This window comes from Nyctereutes procyonoides, unplaced genomic scaffold, assembly GCF_905146905.1.
Source record: "Nyctereutes procyonoides isolate TBG_1078 unplaced genomic scaffold, NYPRO_anot_genome, whole genome shotgun sequence".
In the NCBI taxonomy this organism is placed as follows: Eukaryota; Metazoa; Chordata; class Mammalia; order Carnivora; family Canidae; genus Nyctereutes; species Nyctereutes procyonoides.
Window position 1 is genome coordinate 40,110,610 of NW_026575044.1, and position 21,150 is coordinate 40,131,759.

The 21,150-nt window shown below is 36.3% G+C and overlaps 1 protein-coding gene across 1 annotated transcript in view; it reads right to left on the reverse strand.

The window, feature by feature from the left end:
- THOC1 (THO complex subunit 1) overlaps nt 1-20,023 on the reverse strand; it is a 56,643-nt gene extending 36,620 nt beyond the window's left edge. The window contains exons 1-9 of the mRNA XM_055324618.1: nt 18,633-20,023; nt 15,969-16,042; nt 15,815-15,875; nt 14,317-14,383; nt 10,834-10,952; nt 10,332-10,380; nt 9,838-9,933; nt 2,309-2,391; nt 116-189 (exon numbers count right to left, since the gene is read on the reverse strand). Of these exons, the coding sequence (XP_055180593.1) occupies nt 116-189; nt 2,309-2,391; nt 9,838-9,933; nt 10,332-10,380; nt 10,834-10,952; nt 14,317-14,383; nt 15,815-15,875; nt 15,969-16,042; nt 18,633-18,686 (677 nt within the window). The 5' untranslated portion in view covers nt 18,687-20,023. The remainder of the gene's footprint in view (nt 1-115; nt 190-2,308; nt 2,392-9,837; nt 9,934-10,331; nt 10,381-10,833; nt 10,953-14,316; nt 14,384-15,814; nt 15,876-15,968; nt 16,043-18,632) is intronic.
- Between the last annotated feature and the right edge of the window lie 1,127 nt (nt 20,024-21,150).

Consider the following 21,150-nt stretch of genomic DNA (forward strand, 5'->3'; position numbering starts at 1 on the left):
TTTAGGATTTATAATTATAATACACATAAAAAACCAAATAAAAGAAATCTATAAGCATGATTTCCTTCTTCCTTGTGTATATCTTGACACTTGTACTTGAACTTCTAAAACTCACCAAGTTGTTGGAGCTTCATCATCTCCCATTTCACCTTCTTCTACATCCATTCCTTCTTCTCTATCCTCAGTGTGCTAAATTTAAAAAAATGTACAATGTGTCACAAAGCAATTGTCAGGCAGAAGACAAATGCTGGAATAACATCATTCACACACTGCTAGACAGATGCTTTTAGAGAAATCTAGTCATGCTTCTGTAAAAAAACTAGTTATTCTTTAAGGCAATGGCAATTCTATGTGACAAAGATCTAAGAACCCAAGAGCAGTATGACAATGACATAAGATAGTCATGAAGATATAGTTAAAAAGTTTTAAATCAGTATTTCTCCAAACCTGGTCTGTAGATTCTCTATGGGAATAAATACAATGACCTTTCGGAGAACTGATTAAGGACTCTAAAAATTGTAGTAAAGAACTCAAAGTATACTTAAGTAGTTTTGTCCCAACTTTAATTTGACCATAGAAATCCTCCCCCAACCCAACAGAGAACTCTTATTTTTGGGAAACACTTTATGATATGCTGAGTGTCTAGTTCTATAGTGAGAAATTCAAAATAACAAGTTTACATGAAATAGTCCAAGAAGTACCAAAAGATATATAACAGTGAGAGGCAAGATTTTTAAAAATCTTAAGACAACACCACTTCCAAATTGATAATAATTACATTTTAAGGAACAAATTATGTAAGATAATCTAATTTACAGTGAGATGTTAGTTATATCTAATTAATAATTTTTTAAACTTGATAACTTGTTCCTAAATGAAGAATAGGTGTTGAATGTCCAGAAATTTGTCTTCTGAATATATCATAAATTATCTTTAAAATAGAGTTGATTATACCTGATGTCCCTTTAAAAATGAGTGGGCAAATATGGATTATTTAACAAATGGTTCTGAGATAACTAGCTCACTATTTGGAAAAAATAAAATTATAACTTAACTTACTCCATACTCCACATTCATGCTGGATTAGATTTTAAAAAAAAATTACTCATAAAAGCATCAAAAGAAAACAAAAAGGCTTATATAATCTTCTGGAGTGGAAGCCTTTAGCATGACACAAGGCTAGAAACAATTAAAAGACCAACAAACATTAATATTATATCCAAATTTTAAAATTCTATACAGCAAAAGCACCATAAATAAAGTTATAAGAAAGCTATATGAGAAAAAAAATCAACAAAATGGTAGGCAGTGATTTAATATAATCCCATATGAGCTTCTATACATCAGTAAGAAAAAGATATTTCAAAAGTAAAATGAGCAAATGGCATGAATAGGTAATTCTCTTCTTTACTACTTCTAATTGGCACAGAAAAAAAAATAAATTCCAATAAACATAAAGTCCCTCAACTTCACTAATAACCAAGGGAATGTAAGTTAAAACAAAGATCTACTTTTTCAAGTATATATCAATTAAGCAAAGATTTTTTAAAATTGGTAATTCCCAAGGTTGGTATGAGGCCGTGTGAAAATGTGCAGGCATTCTCCAAGTGCCACTGGTGATGGTATAAATGAGTATGACCTTTTTGAGAAGTAAATGGTCAATAGCTATCAAAATCTGATATATGCAAACATTTTGACACAATTTCATTTACTGTAATTTATCCCAAGGAAATACCTGCATAATTTAGAAATGGTATCTACAATACCATTCATTATATATAATGTTGTTAACCATTTTTCACAATTAGAAATTATCCAAATGCCCACTGACAAGATTATGAGATATATATATATTATACACACACACACACACACACACACACACACACACATACTTGGAAGACTTATCAGGAACCTTTAGACACAAATCTAATGTACTGATGCAGAAATGCATCCATTTTATACTCTTAAAAGAAGAAAGTGAATTCCAGAACAATATGTATTGTATGACCTCAATTTTGGAATAAAACTACACACATATTAAGTCTTGTAAAGACAGGCAATGCTAAAAGTGTTTACCTTTGGGGCCTTGGATTATTGGATTATGGGGTAGCTGTACTTTCTATTTTTTTTTGTACTTTCTATTTTAAATATTTCTATTTTGTTTGCATTTTTTATACAGACTACACATTATTTCTATAAATTAGAAATAAAGGTTTAAAAATTTTTGGTGACTTAGAAGACCCATTCACAGGAGTTATCTTAGTAATAAACTTATAAATATGTTTGTTAGATTTCTTAGCCTCACCTTCTGACCCAAGGTGCTTTCCTGCTCATTGGTATTGAAAACAGTGACATTTTCCAGATTAAATTGACTCTGCAAGTTAAGACCTATTAGAAAGAAGCAGAAAGAAAAGATTTTCAAAGCAAACCCACCAAACAACTGAAGAATACAACTTTGCTGTCATATAACCAAAACAAAGAAAATGATAAATCCAAAATTAAAAGATCAAGTCAGAAATAACACCACACTTGATTTTCAAATCCTTTCTAAAATTCATTTCTTTAAGGTGCCTTCAGAGTACTCAGAATTCTACACAATACATTATAACAAATACAGTTGTCCTTGTTATTAATAGTTTAGAACAATTTTACAGAGTGCAATACAAAGTAATTTATAATTTCCCTGAAGCACAAATAAAAATTGTATTAATCAAAAAGTAAGAGTGTTAACAACATATACAGTAAATAAACCTTAGTTAATGAGAGTCAGGTTTCTCACTGTCAAAGACAGAACTTATAAATGAACATTAATACTGGTACTGGTTTAAACTCCTAGGTTTCACAATGATCTCATGTTTTTTGTTGTTGGTTGTTTAAAAATACACAGGCAGACACAGAAGTAAATACACACACACACACACACACACACACACACACACACACACACGGGTTTGTAATACATACATATCTTTCCTAGCTCTGTCCACCAAGAACCCAGAAGCAGTGATACTCCAGTAGTAATTAGCAGATCTAGGACCCAGATCTTGGCTTCTATATACTATTCTTAAATAAAAGGAATCAGGCTCTTTGGAGAAGTGGGTGATTCCAGGGGTGGGGTAGGGAAAACACAAGATGAGCCGAGACTATCTTCTCATACCAGGAAAACATGAAAGAGCTCCCAATGGGCAAAACTAGAACAATCTGAGTGAGAAACTAAATAATTATATTATGGGATTGTAACCCACAGAATAAAATATCTACATTCACATTAAAACAGGTTACTGAATTAATAATAAGGGAGAGGAGACAACTCTTCCTTATGAAGAATCCCAAGTAATACATGAAGAAGGCATAAGAGAAATCGAAAATCACCACTAGGACAACCTAAAAATCATTGCTGCAGGCAATATTCATTCACTGGTGAATACTAAAATTAGTGGGCAAAAGTCTAAGAAGAAGAGTATTTGCAGAGTCTCCAAGTATTTGCCTTCAAGAATAACAAAGGTAAAAACAGCAACTTAGCAACAGAAAAATATGGTGATCAAGGATAACATTACCAGTAATAAGACATATCAACAACATGTTGAAATGATGCACCAAGAAGGGCATATCACCTCTGTAGTCTTCTTCCCCCAAATCTATACTCAATCTAATTACGAAAAAAATTAGACAAACTTATACTGAAGGACATTCTGCAAAATACCTGACCAGTATTCTTCAAAAGTGTCTAAGTCATGAAAAAAGCAAAGACTGAGACTAGGGAGAGTAAAGCAACATGGCAAGTGACTGCAATGTGGGATCCTGGACTGAATCCTTGAACAGAAAAAAGAAAAACAGTGATGAAACTGGTAAAATCCAAATAAAGTCTTCAGTTAACAGTGCTGTACCACCAATGTTTTGGTAACTGTTTTGGTGCACTGTGGTCATGTAAGAAGCTAACATTAGGTGAGGGGTTATTCAGGTACTCTATTACCTCCTCAATTCTTCTTTAAGTCTAAAGTTATTTCAGAACAAAAAGCTAAAGTTAAAAAAAAAACACTATCAAATCATTAAGCTAGTGAATGAATCTGGTTGCTCATTTAGCAGTGACTGCTTAAAATATTTGTCTATTCTCTATTACTCAATATAGCACATGTAATTCTCATTACATCAAAAATTTCAGGCATACTTCACATGCTAAATTACACACAGAACTGGATTTTTGCAGGTCTTGGGATATACCCTAGTGAATGTCAAGTGCCTACAAATGTTTATTTATTTATTTTTTTTAAAAGATTTATTTATTTATTTTTATTATTTATGATAGACACAGAGAGAGAGAGAGAAAGAGGCAGAGACACAGGAGGAGGGAGAAGCAGGCTCCATGCACCGGGAGCCCGACGTGGGATTCGATCCCGGGACTCCAGGATTGTGCCCTGGGCCAAAGGCAGGCGCCAAACCGCTGAGCCACCCAGGGATCCCTACAAATGTTTAAAAAAGATACTATAAGAAAACACCCCAAAATGCCAACCTGGCTTATGTTAGTGTGCTAGGATTAATTATAAACAGCTTTTCCTCTTCATTTTCCAAATTTTCTGAAATAGGTTATTTTTATAATTTATAAATTACATTTTAAAACACCACTTATTAAAGGATATGTAATGTTTAAAGCTACCTTAAACAACATATTATTATTCTTTCAACCAGTCAATAAGAAAAAAATGGATTCTTTATGTCTTGCCACTTTAGTAATGCTGTACATTGAAAAAAGCGCTAAAGCATTCTTTAAAAAATGAGGAGTTCTATAAATAAAGGGGATGAAGAGCACACTTATCTTGATGAGCACTGAGTAACAAGAGAATTCCTGAATCATTATACACTTAAAACTAACAGAACATTATATGTTAATTATGCCTCAATTAAAAAAAATAGAATGGGGGGAAGCTATAAATAGCACCATGTCAATACTTCTGAAATTTTAGATAATATTCACAAATTCCCAGGGGAAAAAAAAGTTACCAAAACTGTCTCAAGAAAAAAGGAAAAGTCTGAATAATTGCAAATCTGTTTCATAAACCAAACCATAGCCATAATACTTTGTTAAGGATAACTGCTTCAATCGTAAACTCTACCAAACATTCAAGAAGGAAATAAAACACAATTACTCCAATTCTTCTAGAAAAGAAAAATATGAAAACTTCCAATTCATTTTATCAAAGCAGCTTAATTTGCTACAAAAATCTAACAAGATCACTATAGAGAAGGAAATTTATACACCATTCTCTTTCCTGAACTAAAATGACAGATCTTTAAAAAAATTAATATTCCAAATCTAGCTGTATTTTATGAGGCCATATCATAACCAAATTTGGATTATGCAATGCAAAAAAAAAAAAAAAAGGACGAGAGTGGAGGCTGGAAATAACTGGAAGGACCAAAAAAATGGTTGAAAATTGAAACCTTGTTCTTATGTCTTCTGTAACTTCCAGTAAAGAAACTACTTAGGAGTTTTTAGTTAGGAGGGGGCACACTTCATTTCACAAAACACAGCCTTCATTTACCACAGATTTAAAAGGCAATGCGATGTCTGGCACTGTTCTACGCACACAGAACAAGAAGTAAACAACACAAACAGTGGTGCTAAATGCTAAGAAGAGATTTGAAATCAGGTGGTGATAATGGGTGACTGTGGTGGCAGGTTTAGATTAGATGCTGAAAAGAGAGGCTCCCTGAGGAAGTAAAACTGAGACTAACAGCACCGGTTAGTGGCGTGAAAATAGAGAACAAAAAGGTTTGCAGAGACAAGAATTAGTGCCAACACCCTAAGGTTCTACTAACGCTGGTGTTTTGAAGGCATAAAGAAGATTAGATGCCAATTCAATGGGGGAAAGAATAGTTTTTTCAACAAATGATGCCGGGACAGCTGGATATTAACACATAAAAGTATGAAACTGAACTCCTACCTCATACCATATACAAAAATTAATTCAAAATGGACCACAGAGCTAAATAACTTCTAAGAAAACACAAGAATAAATCTGTGTGACATAGGGTAAGCAATGATTTCTTAGATATGACACTAAGAGCACAAGCAACAAACGAAAAAATAGATATACCAAATTTCATAAAAACCTAAAACTTTTGTGTTGCAAACAATACTATCAAGAAGGTGAAAGGAAATCCACAAAATGAGAGAAAATATTTGCAAATTACATATCTGATAAGAGTTTATTATTTAGAATATAAAGAGAACTCATAAAACTAATTAATAAAAAGACAACTCAATTTTAACTCAATTAATTAAAAGACAGCTCAATTTTTAAATTTGAGACAACTCAATTTTAATTTAACTCAATTAGTTAATAAAAAGACAATTCAATTTTAAAAAATTTTAAAATTGAGACAACTTAATTTTAAAAATAAAATAGCCATTTCTTTAAGGAAGAGCTACAAATGATCAGTAAGCACATGAAAAGATGCTTAACAACTCTAGTCATAAGGAAAATGCCATGAGATACCACTTTATACTTACTAAGATGGCGATAATAAAAAACCCAAGACAATAATAAGCATTAACAAGGATGTGGAGACACCTGAACCCACTTGCACTGACGATAGGACTGTAAAATGGTGCAGCTTCTTCAAAAAACAGTTTGGTAGTCCCTTGAGAATTTAAATACAGAGTTACCATATGACTTAGCAATTTCACCCTAGGTATATGCCAAGGAAAAATGAAAATATATGTCCAAATAAAATCTTATAAACAAAAATTCACAGCAGCATTATTCACAATAGGCAAAAAAGCAGAAACAATCCGAATGTCCATCAACTGATGAATGGACAAAAGGTGTTCTATCCATACTATGAATATTAAAAAAAAAAAAGAAATATTGATACATGCTATACCACAGATAATCTTGAAAATGTTATGCTAAGTTAAAAAAGCCAGTCAATAAAAGAACACATATTTCATTATTCCATTTTTTAAATGTCCAGATAAGAAAATCTATAGAGAACAAGGAGATTAATGGTTGTTTAGAACCTGGAGGAGAGGGTAAGAATGATGATGAGTTGGGAATGACAGTTACTGGGTACAGGGTAGGAAAAATGTTCAAAAGTTAGACTGTAGTCATGGCTGCATAACCCTGTCAATATGCTAAAAAACAATGAATTGTACACTTTAAATGGTGAATTGTATGACACATGGACTCACAGGCTGAAAGTTTTTTTTTTTTAAAAAAAAAGTAATAAAAAAGGGTGAGTTTGCAGTAACAGAAGGCCGAATTAGCTAATTAATTCAGATTAATCCTACTAAAGACAAAAACCTTGGATAAATTACATTAATTCCATAAAAATTTACAAGGTATTAACCATAAACCATGTTCACAGCATTGTTCTAGACAATGAAGTTTAAAAAAAAAAAAAAGGTTTAAGAAAAAACTTTCAAAAAAGAGCTAACAAGAAAGTAAGGGATACATGGCAAACATCCAGAAGGCAAGTAAGATAAACAATGCATTGATATGTAAAGCCACTTCCGTCTTGAGGACATATGCCAAATAGGAGAATCAGTTGTAAAACTGAGCTACCCTTTTCATGACTTCCCAAAGCTAGAATGGTAAAAGTAAATCTGGGCCCAAAAAAGGTGGAGAATCTAATAAATCCCACCCCAACCATCTTCAAGGCTGGGAACTCATATGGCTATAACCTTCAAGTTACAGTAAACCAAACTATACTCCAGAGCCAAGTCTCCTCAATGATTGAAGGAAACACAGGACTTAAACTGGGCTGAATTAAGGGAACTCTGGATTAGTGGTAGCCTCCTTCTAAAGGTGCCTAACAGAAGCAATGAAAATTCTATCTGGAAAAATGTATATATCCTAGGCCTCAAAATTAATCCCTCAATATTTTTTCAAATATTACACCCAATGCTAACAAGACACAAAGAGAAGACATCCTGAGAAACAGAAACAAACCCACAAAGACTTAAGGTACTGGAATGATCAGATACATAAGAATGCTTATCCTGGTTTAAAAACTAAAGAACAAGTTTGAAAATATGAGCAGGGAATAAGAAATCTGTAAGTGACATAACCGACTTAAATACCTTTAACAAGTCTTCAGCAAATAAAATACAATGAAAACAACAAAAACTAAAATTAAAAACTCATTTAGCAGCTGATCATTCATCACTTCCAAAGAGTGAACTGCAAAAGCAATCTGAAGAAATTATTCAGAAAGTGACAAATAGAGACAAATAGATAAAAATACAGAAAGAATAAGAGACAGAAGACACAGTGACAAGGTATAATAATATTATGGAAAAAAAAAGAAAAAAAAAAAGAAAGAGGCATACACAATATTTGACGAAATAATGGCTAAAATTTTTGCCAACTGGATTAAAGTTACTAACCCAGATTTAAGATTCCCATAGATCCCAAATATGATAAAAAAAGAAAAAAAAGAAAAAAATCTACAGTAAGATACATCATAGTACAACTGAAAAAACAAACCAAACAAACCTTAAAGAAAAAAGTAAAGAGCAAAGAGAGAGAAAAAAAATCTAGACTATCTTCAAAGAAGTTACACTGGTATTTGTGTTGTCTAGAGAACAATGGAAGAGAAAGGCAGAGTAATGATTATCTTACATATGATTAAATCCTACATCTAGTGCTAACCTAGAATCTTTTATCTATTGAAATCATTCCTTAAGAATAAAAGATTTTCAGACAAAACATAGACCTGCACTAAAGAAAAGTCTTACAGGGATATTTTTCACAACTAGAAGGTCAAAAATACAAGCAGTAAATACCTAGGTAATCTAAATCAATCTTGATTACGTTAAGTAGGAAAGAAAAAACAAGATCTAGCATGACAAAAAAGAAAACACAGAAACCACTGACAACATTTACTATGGGTCTCACTACATGTAGGCACGTTGTAAGCTCTTCAAGTATTTTAATTCATTTAATCTTCACAACATATGAAGTAGGTGGTATATTAGCCTGATATTAAGGAAAGAAGACTGAAGGAAAGAGGTATTAAAATTTGGCATATATGAACAGATTACGGAGAGCCCTGGAGAACTGTTATGTTCCATTTCCGGACTTCGACAGTGCTTACACAAAAATGTGATTCAGAATAATTATAGTATATATTTATTTTATGCACTTTTTATATGAGTGTTACATTTAACACACACAAAAATGGTAAAAGAAATGGAAGGAAATAGGGGTGCCTGGGCGTCTCAGTCATAAGCATCTGCCTACGGTTCATGATCCCAGAGTCCTAGGATAGAGCCCCTGCAGAGCAGGGAGCCTGCTTCTTCCTCTCGCATTCCCCCTGCTTATGTTCTCTCTCTGTCAAATAGATAAAATCTTAAAAAAATAAAAAGAAATGGAAGAAAATAAATGTGCCTAAATAGTGACTATGAGGGAGAAAATGGCAGGAGAAAAATTGGCATACATTATAAAATGAAATAGAGATGTGATAGTGCGTATCTATATTATGTGATTTAACTGCAGATTTTCATTATTAATAAATTTGGAACTTAAAGAATCAACTGTCAAATTACTATGCTGTAGATCTGAAACTAATGTATGTCAACTATACTTAAAAAAAATCAATGACTTTAAGGGTTACCTGTATTATACATTACCAAAAGTATAGTTATTTACTATAACTATAGTTATATTTATTTACTATAAATAGTTATTTACCAATAAAAAAAAGTGACAATTTTCTATGTTTTCAACTTTATAGAACCATTTTACTTGTTATCATCACAGGAGTTTCTAATTCATTAAAAACTGAAAAAGACTCTCCTTCAAAGCATTTATTTAATGTATAAAAGCATACCTGATTTCTCAGATAAAGGGAAAAGCCTGGCCAAAAAGAGTTGAATTCGTCCACAGAAGACTGTATTCTGGGATTTTGATAATCTTCTTAGGAGATCTAACAGCATATGGAAATGAAGGTTATAGGAGATTATTCTATGTTTATTACAACTATACCCAAATTTGTTAATCAGTCTGTCAAGAGTATTTTTCTAAAACAGTTCTCAAAATTAGAATAGAAACTATTGTTCCAAAAAAGCACTAAAAAATTCGGAATAAAATGAATTTAGCATTGGCAAGATAAACTTTACTAAACTTTTTTTGGTTTTAAGCTTATGCCCAGAACTGAAACAGTTTAATTTAAAGTGAATGATCAGTTTTAATAAATCAGTCTGTTACTTAAAACTGAAGATACTAATCTATTTTTAAAATTTTATCACTTATGTTTAATTCAACCATCTGTTTTTCTAGCCACATTTATTATAGAAAACAATCATTTACCACTGAATTACTTACCATTGCACATACGTAGTAAATAATTTTTCCCAGCAGAATAGAATGTATTCTGAAATTAAGATACAAATTATTACTACTGTTCAGAAGTTGTTAGACACTCTTCAAAAATAAGTCACAGAAAGGAAGATATTAAAGAACACTGACATGCACTGAGTCTACCCTACCACTTTCACTTTTTCCCCACAAATAGCATTTTCAATTATATTTTCACATACAGAACAAACATGATACCAAATAACTGTTTTAAAGAAAGTGTGCATTTTCAAATTAATTGTTACTACTCAGTCAAATTTTATATTTGAACTTTTTCTTCACTATGACTCTTACTTAGCCCCTCCAAGACAGTAGTATAATTCCCTCATAAGGACAAACTCTTTGGCAGTCAGCAATATAAAAATATAAGGAAAAAAAAAAGTAAATAAATAAATAAATAAATTGTATCTCCTGAACTCTGGATCTACAGAAACATAATGTTAGCAGAAAAAGAAACCATGGCACTTACTGATTTCCAAGTAGCAACATTTTTTTCCACAAAAGTGAATATTGTGTCACATTGATCCAGAGGAAGACAATCCAAAACATCTCCCAACAATACAAAAGGTGTAGATGCAGTACAAATACCTTCAAGTGGAGCACAAGCCAATTTAAAAGTTTAAAAAATTGTACGGTAAAACAGCCCATGCAAAATAATTCTGAAAAATATCTCAACAGCATACTTTGTCACTCCTAACAAATTTTTAAGAGACAAGAAATGGAAGCAACCTAAAAGTCCCCAAATGGGACATACTTAAGTAATTTTTGGTATGTGCACTCAATAATGATGATGATGATAATTCTTGATACACTTCTAGAGCATTTACTATATGTCAGGCACAGAAAGTGCTTTACGTATACTAACACATTTAATCCTTATAACCCTATGAGGTAGATATTACCTCCAGTTTATAGAATGGGAAAACTGAGACACAGAGAAGTTAAATAACTTGCCCAAGGCCATAGAGCCAGTAAGTGGTAGAGCTGGGATACGAACCCAGGCAGTCTGGCTCCACAGTCTGTTTTCTTCACCACTAAGCTATTCAAAAGAATATAATGCAGCCAATTAAAAACGATGGTTATGACGACTATAATAACTTGGAAAATGCTTATGATATAATGTTAAGTGAAAAAGGCAGGATTCAAAACTGTACGTATATTATGGTTACAACAATAAAAGTTTTTAAAAAAAACTAAAGAAACTAAAAACATATACCAAAATGAATGGTAGTTTTTTAAAGTAGAGAAATTATGAGTAGTATTTTTCCCTTTTGCTCATTTCCAAATGTTCCATAATGTTGCTAAATTATCTTTGTGATTTGATTTACCTTCAAAAAAGATAATAAAAAAGTTTGATACTGATTTCATCCATTAAACATTTAAAATAAAGGCATCATTTCAGGGGAAAGAATGGTAGAGTAAAAAGTTATTTCAAAATTCAATGTTATTTAATTAAAACAATAAATTAAAATATTTTTCAAAGAAAGGGTCATTTGACTAGCTCAATGTACTTTCATCTTCCTGCTCATTCTTTCTTCCATTTTAAAGTAACACTAAGTGTTTAAGAAAAGTAGGCTTTTAAGCATAGTATGCAAAGAAAATATCTAGGGAGCACTGTAAGCCCAAAACACTGTAATAAGTTAAAAAAAAAAAACAAGTAATATATCCAGCTCTATTCTGCACTGGTAGGATCACATCTGGAATGTGATGTGAGGGATACTGCCAAGAACCAGTGGGTGGCATAAGGCAGCAGATTTCAACTCAGTTGAAACTCCTATACTATGATCAGTACAAGGGAAACCTGACAAGACTAAAAGCAATCAAGATAGAAAGCCCCATCAATAGGCATAGATGTTGGATGACCATCTGCCAGGAACATTATAGAAGGGAGCAGGAAAGGCTAGAGATGAGACTGGACTGGACAACTGCTGAAGTCCCTTACCACTTAAGACTCTGAGATACTATATGCCCTGTATACCTAAGAGATTTAAGAATACTCCCTGGCAGTAGTTGCAGCATACTGTGACAAAAGTTAACTCACATTTAATTACAGAACTTAAGAAAATTACCTAGATTTCCAAAAGATTCTGATTGAGTAAAACTAAGCTGAGACCTTGCAGTCTCATTTAAAAATAGAGATTCACTGGTGATTCTGATGAGCTGCATTATAGTGTGATCCCCAGAACTTTCAACAACCTGCACCCCAGCCTCTGCACACCCTCTTTGCTTCACTTAACCTTGCCTACAGATACTCCTTCCTCAGTTCCCATTCTGCCATGTTGATACTTGCACGGTTTTGTACACAATGCTTTTTTCTGCCTACACAGTCTCCCTCCTATCATGTGGCAAATTCCTACTCCATCTTTCAAAGCACACAGTAAATATCAGTGCATCTAAAAAACTCCTGATACCTTTGAACGGGCCACCCCATCTATACTTCTGAAGCACAGTATAAATAAATTAGAGCATTTATCATATCCTGTTTATTTTTATGTAGACTATGAGATTTTGTGGGTAGGTATTTTTGTACTTTTTAAGCAGTAAAGTGTCTGACACTAAACAGAAGCTCAATAAATATTTGCTGAGTTGAATTTAATAAAACATATTTATGGATAATGTGAAAACGTCACAAGAAGAACACAATTAATAATCTCTCTTGAGATGGACTATTCCTCATCCAATTAAAATTAAAAAAGCATCTAAGCTTTTATCATAAGTCCTTATCTTTTTCAAATAAAGTTCTAAAAACAGACTCTGAACTTCAAGCATTAAAAATATTACCAGTCTACAAGAGTAACACATCAAGGTAATCAAAGAACTAAGTAAACTGCTGTTTGGCAAAAACTGGGCAAGGAACACTCCCTACTGCAGAACTCATTCAAGTATGCTGACATGAACATCTTGTATAAAAGTTTAAAGTGTCAAGTCAGAATTTATGAGTTATGCTTAAGTTCACAGAATAACATGCTGCTACACTAGCAGACTACTTTTACCTTGAATGTTCTAGTTTTTGTAGGAATAGGTATCAAAAGAATAAATATGTAATACTTTGCAGATTAAAAGGCATTTTTCACATACATTAAATAAATATTTCAACTACATTTGCTAAAAAGTATGGATGAACTAGTTTTTCACTGTTTCCTTCTGCAAATATTTAATGAGCTCCTTCTATGTGTTAGGCACTGTGTACTTCCTATATGCCTTTTTTAGTCTGGCAATTATCCCCCATGGCCACTGCCCCATTTTAACAGTCCCCTACCTAGTTTTCCTGCCAGCAGTCTCTCCCAATCCAACTCTTCCTCCATAGCTCCCTGTTAGCATGGTATACAAAGCCCTTTACAATGACCCTAAGCTACCTTTCCTGTTTCCTTCCTCACCATTGTTATCATCCTCTCACCCCTCTGCTCCACCCAATTCTTTAGCCAGGCTAAGCTTGGCCTTTACACAGCTTTGTATTCCTTTCTGACAAATCCAGAATCTCTCACATCCCAGCTCCTGTTACAGCTTCCCTTCTAAGACCTCCCTGATTCCTTCAGAGTTTAGAGAGTCTCTTCAATCACACTTCATTCCCACTTCACAGTAATTATACCTCAGTAAAAAATTTACACATCTGTTTCCTCCATCAGCCACTAGGCTACTTATGGGCAGTGATATGTTTTCTTTATCACTAAATGTTTAAGTCCTATCTCAGTACCAGGCACATAGTAGATGCTCAATAAATATTTATTGAATAAATGAAACAACTGGAGAACAAAGAAAGTGTCAAAATGTGTGCTGCGTACTAGAAACGAGAAGTGTGAGCTAATTTCGTTGGGACAACTTCTTGGCAAAGGTGGTAGGCAGAATTTGAAAAACGAACAAAATCATATAGATGGAGAGGTATAAGGAAAATAACTTTTAAATAAAGCATGTCACATCCATGATTACTTTAGAAAAACAATGCTGTACTTACCTTCAGTTACTCCCCCAATAGCAAGAGAAATAATAGCTAAAACGTTTTCACATGATGAATGATTTATCTACCAACAGAGGAGAAAACAATTTAATTTAGGAGCCAGAGTCCAGACTAGTTTGGTAACAATAAAAACATATCCTTTGACATTAAAGTATCAGAAACAAAAGACAAACCTATTTCTTGCAGAAAATAAAATTACTAAGATGAAAATATAAAAAACGAGTTAACAGTAATAGAATCACTAATCGCAAAAATAGATCAAGTAAATAATAAGGGGGTGATTCACTTAAAATCCAATGATCTTAGGAAGATGGTTACATTAGCATGATTATGGCTACAAGCTAATCAAGTAAACAAGCACTGAGGCCATAACTCAATCAATGGCACAGGGCAAAGACAGGGCCAGGGGAATTAACTGCACTGTTGCATCAATATGTCTGAGGGTTTTATTTTACTTTTTTATTTTTATTTTTTTTTTTTTAATTTTTATTTATTTATGATAGTCACAGAGAGAGAGAGAGGCAGAGACACAGGCAGAGGGAGAAGCAGGCTCCATGCACCGGGAGCCCGATGTGGGACTCGATCTCGGGTCTCCAGGATCGTGCCCTGGGCCAAAGGCAGGCGCAAACTGCTGTGCCACCCAGGGATCCCTGCCTGAGGGTTTAAAAAAAAAAAAGGGAGGTAGTACTTAGGTTCCATAACATTATAGAAACTAGAACTTTTTAAGTATTCATTATGTGTTGTTTTATATAACCCTGAAGAAGGTTATACACCCTCTTACATGGGAAACTGAGGCTCAGAAAAGCAAAGTAACTTGTGGAATGCCTCATAACATGACTAGGTCTGAAGAAGAGGAAAAAAATGAGTTTTGATGCCAGAACTGTTTAAAAGGAAGGGACACTGTATTGTACCCATTAGAAAAGGATCTAGCTTCTTGGGACACAACCTTCACATAACCAAGAATAAACTGCTGAAAGTTTTCCTTTCCTTTGGGTGCCCCCCTAATGGTAAATAAATTCAGAGTTTTCAAGTTTAGGTTAAATTTTTCTACCAAAGTTGGATAGGCTCTGGCTATTTTTGTATGCTAATGGATGAGGATGCCACAGGAAAATGAGGGCATGGAATCTGAGTTCCCATGCTAAATATCCTTGGACTAGACCTTTTATGCTACTAAAGGATGTGTCACTGTTTATTGAGCAAAGCGAGAAAGTCCACCTTCAAATTATAGTGCTTTCTTGCTCAGGAAAACCTCATCAACTTTTCTTATATTCACTTGTAGAGGGATTAAGGGTTTACCCCTTAAATTGTACTTGTGCTGTCAAAATGCTTAACTATTACATAATTCCTATACTATGATCAAGTCAGCTTTCATAAAGTAGCAAGCTCACTGCAGAAAAAATAATCTTGTTTAAATATCCATTCTGAGAATAAAAGCAATTTAAAAATAACATTTATTAATTTAGCAGCAAAATTTTGACAAGGAAAACATACTTACAATTTCTTCTTCTAGAACACCTCTGAAAGCTTGGTCAAGGGTACATTTTTTTTCATTTTCACTATTAAAAACAAAAGACACCTGCATTTTTAAACAGCTCAAGGTTAAGTATAAAGATCTGGGCAAGTGTATTTCATGGATATCAATGCCTTACCTGCCAGGTAATTGGCTGAAGGTATTCAACAATGGCTTGATATTTTTGTTGTTCAGGGCCTCTCTGGTAGACTTCTAGAAAAATAAAAATAGCATGTAAGTGGAAAGATTTTTGCCTATTATTTACTGAAAAACATCACTCATCAACAGTATGTTTAACTAGAAACAGACTTGGGAAAAACTATCAGTCATTCCATCAATAATTCTTATTCAAATGCCACTTAATGATGCAAACTCTAATCACTTTAAATTTGACAAGAGCTTACCAACTAGACTTTCTCATTCCAGGCTTTCCCTCCCTACCATTTCTTTACATATCACATTCATGAAAGTATTCTACTTTTTTTTTTTTTTTAATCTCCAAATGGCTCCTTATTTACAGGCTTTGGTTTTAAAATTTCACAGCTCCCTCTCAAGGTCCTTGATGCTATCACCTTCAATCTATCCAATCTTATTTCCCACTACCATCTAACATACAGTTTCCACTAAGGTCTAGACATTTTTTCATTATTTTCTACCAAGCTCACTCTAGTGTATTCATTCACTGTTATTCCCACCTGCTCATGCAAATCCTATCCATTCTTTAAGACCCATCTCAAGTCCCATCTTCTCTAGTTTTGCTCAGCCCAGTCTCTAACACACAGTCAACACTGAATACCTGCTAATTGTCTTAGTCATAAATGAAAGTCAAAACAATAAAAAGGGGATTCTGACTCAGTAGCTAGAGCATGTAACTCCTGACGTCAGGGTTGTAAGTCAAGCCCTACTTTAGGTGTAGAAATTATTTAAAAATAAAACCTTAAAAAAAAGAAATATGAAAGACAAAAATATTGGAAAGTCTTTCATTCTGTAGAAACTCACATACACTTGGAAAATTATCTCACTACCCCCAGGGATTCAATTTACACTGGAAATGTCCATTCCTGACTCTGCCAAGAGTAGACTGTATAATCCTCGGCATATCTCCTTATCTCTTTGTGCTTCAATTTCTTTACCAGTTAAATAAGGGGGCTGTCGGGCAGCCCTGGTGGCCCAGCAGTTTGGCGCAGCCTTCAGCCCAGGGCCTGATCTTGGAGACCCTGGATCGAGTTCCACATCGGGCCTGCATGGAGCCCGCTTTTCCTTCTGCCTGTGTCTCTGCACCCCGCCCCCCCCCCCCGTGCCTCTTATAAATAAATAAATAAATAAATAAATAAATAAATAAATATGCTGTTGTAGATGCTTATTACTAACAGCAGCAGTGGCATCACCTGGGAACTTAGAAATACAGACTTTCAGGCTCTATTTCAGACCTACTACACCAGAATCTACATTTAACAAGATCTCCAAGTGATTCCACTGCACATTACACCTTAAGAAGCACGGGACTAGATGATCTCAAATTAAATGGTCCCCTCCAGGACTAGTATATTGGATATTTATTTTCTTTTTTTTTAAGATTTTATTTATTTATTCATTAGAGACACAGAGAGAGGGGCAGAGAGAGAAACAGGCTCCTCACAGGGAGTCCAATGTAGGACTCGATCCCAAACCCGGGGATCACGCCCTGAGCCGAAGGCAGACGCTGAACCACTGAGCCACCCAGGCGTCCCCATACTGGATATTTCTAACAATTACTCTTAGCAGAATTTCAGAGCACCAGGGATTGCAGAAAAACATACAGAAAGAAAAACGATTCTGGAGACATAAACAAGACATTACTTGGTTAACAAACGAACGCTCTTTGAATGGGGTAAAAAAATAATGTGCACACAAGAAAACTTTATTCTGGCGTCACTAAAACTAGGTAAGCACAGTTAACTATTCAAGTAGTTGAATCATAACTTGAAATATTGGCGCAAATGCTAAAAACAAATACAGGCAAGCAACTTAGAACAGGGTTCTTCATGCTCTGATGGGCAACGTAAAATGAACACTGGGTCTGACGTCAGAAACACGAGCGAAGTACATCACCTTACTTTTTTTTTGGGGGGGGGGTGTGATCTCAATTTCCAGCTCATCTACCAGGCTTTAATAGAACTTTGCCTACTTCACAGTGCTATTCTAAGAGTTAAATACGCTAACATGAAAACGCTCTGTAAGGCTTTCCCCAAATGCTCAAACTACTCTTCCAAACTGTGTAAGTATAAAATGACATCCGGCAACAATCCCCAAGCTGATCTCTCTGCCTTTTCCTACTTAGGATCTCGTTAATCTCTTGGGAGCGAGATACGGAAGGCTAAAGGCTGGTGAATAAGCGACCGAGATCCACGACTTGGCAGCTGAGGCGGCGGAGCGCGAGCCAGTCCCCTGGGCTAAAATCACTCCCGCCCTCACCCGTAAGCAATTTTGGAGACACCTGTCCGGCTAAGCGAGCGCTGCGGAAGAGCTCGACCGCACCGGAGGTCGTGTGCGGATGAGCCCTCCACGCGGGGCACAAAGGCGCCCAGACCGCGAGGTCCAGAGACCTGCCGACAGGAGGACGGAGGCGGACAGCACGGGACGCACCGAAGAGGCAAGTAATGCGTCTTTCCCACCTCCCCGCCCCCGACGGGGCCGGGAGCCGACGCCGCGGGGCACACACCTCAGTTCCCGCCTTACTCCAGGGCAAAATTCGAGTATTTTCTGTGAGAGGAGGAAAAAGATAGAGCCAGGTTAGAGCCGCACCCTCCCACAGGCCACTAACCGTGAACCGCGTCCGCGCTTCGGGCAAACTGAAGAGCGGCGGCGTCGGAGACATCTTCTCGGCTGCGCGTGCCCGCCGCCGCGCTGCGGCGCCCGCCGATGACGTCAGGCGGGAGCACCGAGATTGCGGTGTCCGAGCGCGGCTAGAGCGGCCTGGGAGCCGAGGGCTAGGCCCGCTGGCTGCCGGGAGCCTCGCTGGTGACAGTGCGGCCGGCCGTTGGCGGGGCTGAGTCAGCCACAGCGTGCTCGGTCCGGATTCGTGGAGCGCCCTCGGGGTGACGGCATATGGGCGTCCTTGCCCTGTCGGCGTGGTGCTGCCTGGCGGGGACTAGGCCAGCGCGCGCACCTGCGGTGATTTTCCGGCTTTGGGGAAGCTGGGCGAATGGCGGCCAGTCAGGCTACTGAGTCGCGCGGGAAGGTCACCTGAGTCGCGCGGGAATCCAGGGCAGGTGGGTCGTCCGGGGGTGCCCCTGGCGGGTGAAGTGGGGGCAGCGCCTGTGAGCCCCGGACGGCAGTCGTTCTCGCCGAGGGAGTGCTCTTAGCTGCTGCCTTGCTGAGTAGTTAGTCCACCGACCCTGTAGCTTAGGAGCAGTTCCCTCTTCCGTGAAGTAGAAATAATGCCCGTTTTACAGGACTGTGGAAAAGCACCAATGAAATAATGAAAGCAAATGTGGCTTCTCTGGGACTAGAAGTATTTTTTTCTTTTAAGATCTTATTTGTTTATTCACGAGAGACACAGGCAGAGGGAGAAGCAGGCTCCACGCAGGGAGCCCGACCTGGGACTCGATCCAGGGTCTCCAGGATCACGCCCTGGGCTGACGGCGGCGCTAAACCGTCTGAGCCACCCGGGCTGCCCCTCCTTGTCAGTCAGTATCTTAGTATCCGTTGACTTTTCTGCATATAGAGGCCTCTGCCGAGAATTTGCAGTTCTGGGCGCTCATTTGCAAACGGGTGGCACCCGTTCCAAAAATGCTTTCTCCTCAGCAGTTTCCTCCCCTGTCGCCTCACTGGAGAGGCGTGGCCAGTGAGACGCCAAGCGGCACTAACTTTCTCGGTTGGAATCGTGCTGCGGGGAAAGCAGCACCGACCTGAACACTCAGTCCTGTTCCCTCCCATGTATACCTTCTCCCTTCATTGTCATCTAATAAGAATACAGGAAGCTTAACCAAAAGATAACTTTGCATAGTTTTGCCCTTAAGTGGGAATTGTCAGACAGTGGTGGCTACCTGAAGCATTACAATCTTGTTTAGGAATCAACTGAATCATTCAAGTTTGAGTGTATGACTTAAATTCCAAATCGGCTGGAAAAAACAAAACAAAACAAAACCCAAACCTGGTATTAACTGATTTAATAGGTAGCTGATGTAATAAGATTATTATTATATTACAGATGATTATTAACTGGAGCACAGCTAAGACCTAAAAAGTAAATAATTTTTCTGGGGACGCCTGGGTGGCTCAGGGCTCCGGGATCGAGTCCCACGTTGGGCTCCTTGGATGGAGCCTGCCTCTCCCTCTATCTATGTCTCTCATGAATAAATAAATAAAATCTTAAAAAAATAATAATTACAGTTTACGATTTCTATCATGAGCAATTTAGATCATAGCTACCATAAGCGACCAAAGGAGAGAATCAATACCATATTTGGTGGTCAAGGAGCCTTTGTGGAGAAGATAGACTATGAGCTGGTCCTTGAAAACTGGACCTGGCAAAGAGTGAATAGGAGAAACCTTCCCAATGGAAGGAATGGTATGAGCAGAAGTGTGGAAGGGAGAAGGCACAAAGATAGCCATTTATTTTGACTATGACATTGGGTTCTGCACAGAAATAGAGCTGAAGAGTTAAGCTGGAACTAGATTGTATTAATGTTTGAGGCCAAAAAATGTTACAGGTTTAAAAATGGCTTTTATGGAGGCACCTGGGTGGTTCAATATGGTTAACTGTCTGCCTTTGACTCAGGTCATGATCCCAGAGTCCTGGAGCCTGCCATTCCCCCTGCTTATGTTCTCTCTCCCACTTTGTCAAATAAATAAAATCTTTTTTTCAAAGAATGGCTTTTATAGCAAGTTATTACTGGCAGTATATTTTGGCGTGAAGGAGAAAAATGAACTGTTTTCCTGCTAATTAGCAAAGCAACATCAGATAAAAGAGTAGGGAAAAAAAGGTAATCATTAGGTGACAATGGGGAGTTATGTTTGATGAGTGCGGATTTTAGCTTGGGATGACAAAGTTCTAGAGATGGATAGTCATAATGATTGCACAACAATGTAAATGTGCTTAATGCCACTGACTTTTATGCTTAAAATAATTAAAATACTAAATTTTATGTATGTTGTACCACAATGAAAACTTGAAAAGAAAACCGTTTTTTAAAAAGGCAGCAGTCTGCTACTAGATAACTTAAAAAGGGCAAAAACATCAAAAGCATTGGCATGATCTTGAGAACTGAAGATTATATTCACTAAGGCCAAGAAGTAGAGAATGCAGTTTTTGAAAGGTGTGCACCAAAAATCACTAT